Raw genomic sequence first — 5,028 nt, 5'->3', positions numbered from 1 at the left:
TTATAGGTATAGTGATCGAGCTATAATGAGAAGGGACAATACATTATTTCTTCAATAGCTTTGTGGCCATTATCCTTATTAGTTGGTGAAACAATGTGTTGTGAAACAAATAAAGTAAAGTATATTATTTTACTATATTTATATACTATATCATACTTTATATTGGGTTGTCCGGAAAGTTTATATTGAAGGAAAATTGAAACGCAAAAAATTTAAATTTTAGTATACATTTATTAAATTATATAGGTTAAGCGGCACGAACTTTCCGGACAACCCAATATATTATTAGATGCCCGCATACATGTTAAGTCAGGGTATCAAAGTCACATCATTTGATTTAATCTCTAGTTTCTGATAGAATCAATTCATATAAATATTTCCATTTTTATAATTTTGATTATCTAATTATTAATAATTAACGGAAGTATTTTTCGAAATCTGTATCTGATTATTTTCCGTTACTTTATATTTTTCAATAACTATCATTAATCAGTTTTATCAAAATTGTTTCTCATATAGCATAAACTTAATATAGAAATATACACAATTTTAGTAGCAATGTTATTTGTCTATCTACAGTTTAGTATTATATATTAAACAAAACTATTTTCTTGCTCACAGCATAGCTCATTGTATAATAATTATACAAACGATGTAAGTTACCTACATCATTGTAATGAAATTTTGCTTGTTACAGAAATTCTTCAAAAATTCAATTTTTCCTTTTAAAAAAAATTCTTTATACAATTTAAAAACGTTTTTAAAAAATATAATTTTAAACTTTTTAATGAAAGAATAACACATTCTATTTTTATCAAGATATTTAACTTCATCGATTACATATAAAAATCGGCAAAAAAAATGTTATCACACATTACAATTATAATAAGATTGCATAAAATTAGAATAAAATAAAAAGGGGAGAAAGAAAAAGAGACATATAACGTTGCTATTATATCAGAGCTATTTCCTTATTGTAAGCGCTGATTCATCATATCACTCTAATCATGCATCGGACAGAATCATTTCATTTTAATCGCATAGTCGGAATATAATTTTTTTCCATTTTACTTTCACTCTTTACTTTTCTATATTAATTTTTCTAAATAAAAATTTTTTGAGCATTAGTTTTAAAAAAAGTATAATCTGTGCGTAAACATTTCTAAAAAAATTTCTGAAATTTTCTAATTAGAATTACGAAATTATAATATAAAGATACTCCATATGTTCATTATACCAATGTGCTTCATTATTTCTAAGTAAACTTTAATTACTGTAAGTAAATGACATGCTAATAAATCATGTCTGTGATTGTTTTATTTTGCTCTCATATTTTATAACAGTATTTTTTTAAATATGATATAATGTAGAGAGGAATTCTACAATATAAATCCCTATATAGAGACAGCGAAAGATTATATCGACATTAGAGGAATATATTGTTACATTAATCGCCAAGCTCAAATTTAAACAATTAACAGACATTAAATTGACAATCGCTCAATTATTATATAATGTATGTTTAAAACTAGAGATAATTTAATAAATTTTTAACAACATTAAAAAACAACAAAACGAAGAGAACATTACATTAAAAAGAATTATAGCAAATTTAACAATGTTACTCTTTAGGCAAAATCGATTATTACTTTTTAAATATATGTATGTATTGTAGAATATCCATATGCAAATTAATCTGTTTAATGTTACTGCTTGGAATCAACTGGAATTTTAATTCATTTATCTTTTCTATTTTTTGTACTCTTTTCTCTTGTTTTAGAAAAAATTTATTTACTAGAAACTTGCCATTTATCAAATAATAGATAGAATTCTAAAATAGAGATATTCCAAGTAGTAATATTAATAAAGCAAACTATTCTATATATCTAGAGATCTCAGATAGGGCCCATATCACATCATAGGCTATATCATGGATTCCTCTCCACATGGACAACAATCCGTGATTATCAATAAAATCTCATGATGAAAACATGTGGAGAGGACCAAATCGACTTGAATATAATTCAGTAAATTATTCAACTTTACACCTTTTTTAATATAAATTATCTTATATAGGATGGGACATTTAAAGTGTTACAAGCTATTATCCCAAAAAGTGCGTCAAAAATATGTTCAAACAAAAGTTGTATCATTTTCAAGGAAGACAAATAATAATAAAAGCATTTCTTTTTAAAATCGTTTTTCCAAAGATCACATGGAAGTCGCCTCCACTTTTTTAAATGAAATATTTTTTAAATATGATACATTTTTAATATGATAATATGATACATTTTTTTCATAATATGATTCTCCTAACTATTCTGCGTATAAAAATATTACTTTTTCTTTTAAAAAAAACATATTTTAATATGCACAAAGTAATAAAATCTAATGAAAAATATGTAGGTAATACAAAGAAAAAACATATAGTGATTTTTTTAAAATGATATGTAGTTAGATCATATACTTTAAATGTCCTATACTAATTCTAATAATTTGTGGATCGGATGATACGAAAATTAATGCGTCGAAGTTTTAATTTGTCACCTAAAAATCAGAATGGAAATAATTTTTATCTGTAGTGTGACATAACGAATATGTAGTTATATAATACCTAATGTATTTCGCATTGGATTTTTTAATCTCAATGTAAATATGTAAATAATTTATGAATTATTAAATATGTAATGTGCATTGACAATGAGACGTTATATCTAAAATTTCGTATATATATCTCCTATACTAAAAACAAATTTAAAAAATATGGATAAGATCGTATGTATCTTTATTGTTTGTAAAAAAAAAACAAATTCTTTATACATTTATTTTTTGTAAGAAACCAGGAAATTACGCACCATAAGGGAGCAAAAGTCATTTTTAATATAGATCATATGAAGAAACAAGTATTTTTTAATATATGTATAGATCATAAATGTAAATATAACAATATAACCTTCTACGAAAAATTTTTTCTAAAAAATATCTTGCCTTATTTGTTATAAACATTATAGAAATATAAATTTAATATGATTACAATTAAGAATGTGCTCATATATTTAATAAAATACTTAGAAATAAAAATAAGTTTCGTAATATTATTTGCGGATATGACAAATTTTTGAGAAAGCATTTTTTTATGAAATATGATATAAATTTAATAAAAAGAAGATCCTTAGATGTGTGATAATTAAGCTATTGAAATATATACACACACACACACACACGCGCGCGCGCGCGCGCGCGCGCATGTAAATATATATATATATATTGATATTATACAAAATTTGTTTCTTTTCCGAAAATATTCTTTTTGCATTTATTTTATAAATAAATAATATTAAAATAAAACTCTTAATCACAAATTTACACATGATCACATGTTTCAAAAACTTCCAAGAAATTTGTTTTTGTTTAATTTTATGAATAAAGACAATTAATCATATATAATAAAAAAAATATTTAATAAATACAATATGAAAATTTTGTAGATACATATAGAAAAATTTATTCATAATTAAATATATCGATTATAAACAGCATTACTCCTATCACTTACTCAGCAAATCAGCAGATAGGAACACGTGAAATAAGTACATTTAAGACTGATTCATAAAATTTACAACAAAGTCGTGTATTCCTTCTTTATCTAAAATCAAAAATCATTTATAAATTGCAAACGTTCTAAAATTCGAAACATTCAATAAAATTATATTATAAACTTTTAGATCTACTTATCGTACCAAATATTTTCTTATGTAGCATATTATAATGCATTTCTCTGCAAGTTTTCGTAAATGTCACTCTATCTGGAAGCCGTTCTGACGGATAGTACTTCATTAGATACGACTTTAAAATTTCTGCTGTTTTAAATTGTGTAGCTTTATCTGCAGGTACTTTCGGTCTGTTACTACTATTTTTGTGAGGTTTTGAATGAGACAAATGTGTGGTTTCTTCCTTTCTTTTTAATTCCACATTAGTTTTTATTTCGAAATGCTTTTCTTGTGTTCTCGATAAATTATCATTTGTAGTATTAATAACTGTATCTGTACTTCTTCTAATCATTTTCATGATTTTGTCATTTAAAATCTTTTTATCATTATTTTTATCCGATATATTATTACTAGTTTTATCGACATAATCGTCATGTACAATTCTTTTTTTCTTAGCAGATTTTATGTCATTCTCGTGACATTCAACGTATTCATAGCCCCTTTTATTTTTACTTTCACTTTTAACTTCATTCTTAGTTTTAATAGAATTAACATTATCTATTTTCAATTCTGTTTTAGGAGAAATATCTTTCCTTTCTTCCATAGTCTTTTTTGATGATTGTGCTAAAATCTGCTCGTAAACTGTTTTAGCTACTCTTTTTACAGTCTTGCTTCTACGAATTTTTGACTTAGAAGAACTTGTACTAGAATTAATCATATTGCCCTCGTGAATTTTTCGCGCACAAACAAAACCTGACATTTGCATCTGTAATTTATCATTTTTGGGTGTACTTCTTTGTGCATTATTATGAGCAGATAATTCTAAAGAATGAGCCTTTCTATCTTTGTCTAAAGTAGATAATCGTAATCTTTCTTCATTTATAATCTCTGATGCAGTTTTAAAAGTAGAAGGAAAAGTCTCTTTTTGACTATTCAACAAATAAGTATTTCCGGTAAATTCTATGTTGACTGAATCTGTCATTTGTTCACTATTGAATATGTCGATACTATTAGAATAGTTAAATTTGGAGTTACGAAATTCAGTCTCATTATAGTTACTCGCTACTTCATACACAGTATTATTATTAGTACATTTTCGTACCGATGAAATCTGTATAAGTAAAACAAAAAATATTCATATTTAAAATAATAATAATAAATATATTAATTTCATTGTACTACATACAAAAAAATTTAGTCTAAAACAATTTATATATTTATTCAAGTCCTTTAATTTCTGTTGTGTGTGTGTGTGTGTGTGTGTGTGTGTGTGTGTGTGTGTGTGTGTGTGTGTGTGTGTGTGTGTGTGTGTGTCGTG

General features: G+C 24.9%; 1 protein-coding gene across 1 annotated transcript in view; it reads right to left on the bottom strand.

Moving 5' to 3' along the window:
- Positions 1-3,596: 3,596 nt before the first annotated feature.
- Positions 3,597-5,028, bottom strand: part of LOC105620043 (ATP-dependent DNA helicase Q5-like) — a 6,522-nt gene continuing 5,090 nt past the window's right edge. The window contains exons 13-14 of the mRNA XM_012201553.1: positions 3,741-4,821; positions 3,597-3,646 (exon numbers count right to left, since the gene is read on the bottom strand). Of these exons, the coding sequence (XP_012056943.1) occupies positions 3,597-3,646; positions 3,741-4,821 (1,131 nt within the window). The remainder of the gene's footprint in view (positions 3,647-3,740; positions 4,822-5,028) is intronic.

This window comes from Atta cephalotes (genome assembly GCF_000143395.1).
Source record: "Atta cephalotes unplaced genomic scaffold scaffold00024, whole genome shotgun sequence".
Taxonomy (NCBI): domain Eukaryota; kingdom Metazoa; phylum Arthropoda; class Insecta; order Hymenoptera; family Formicidae; genus Atta; species Atta cephalotes.
Note: the sequence above shows the minus strand (reverse complement) of the source record. Positions and strands in the feature narration are given on the sequence as shown.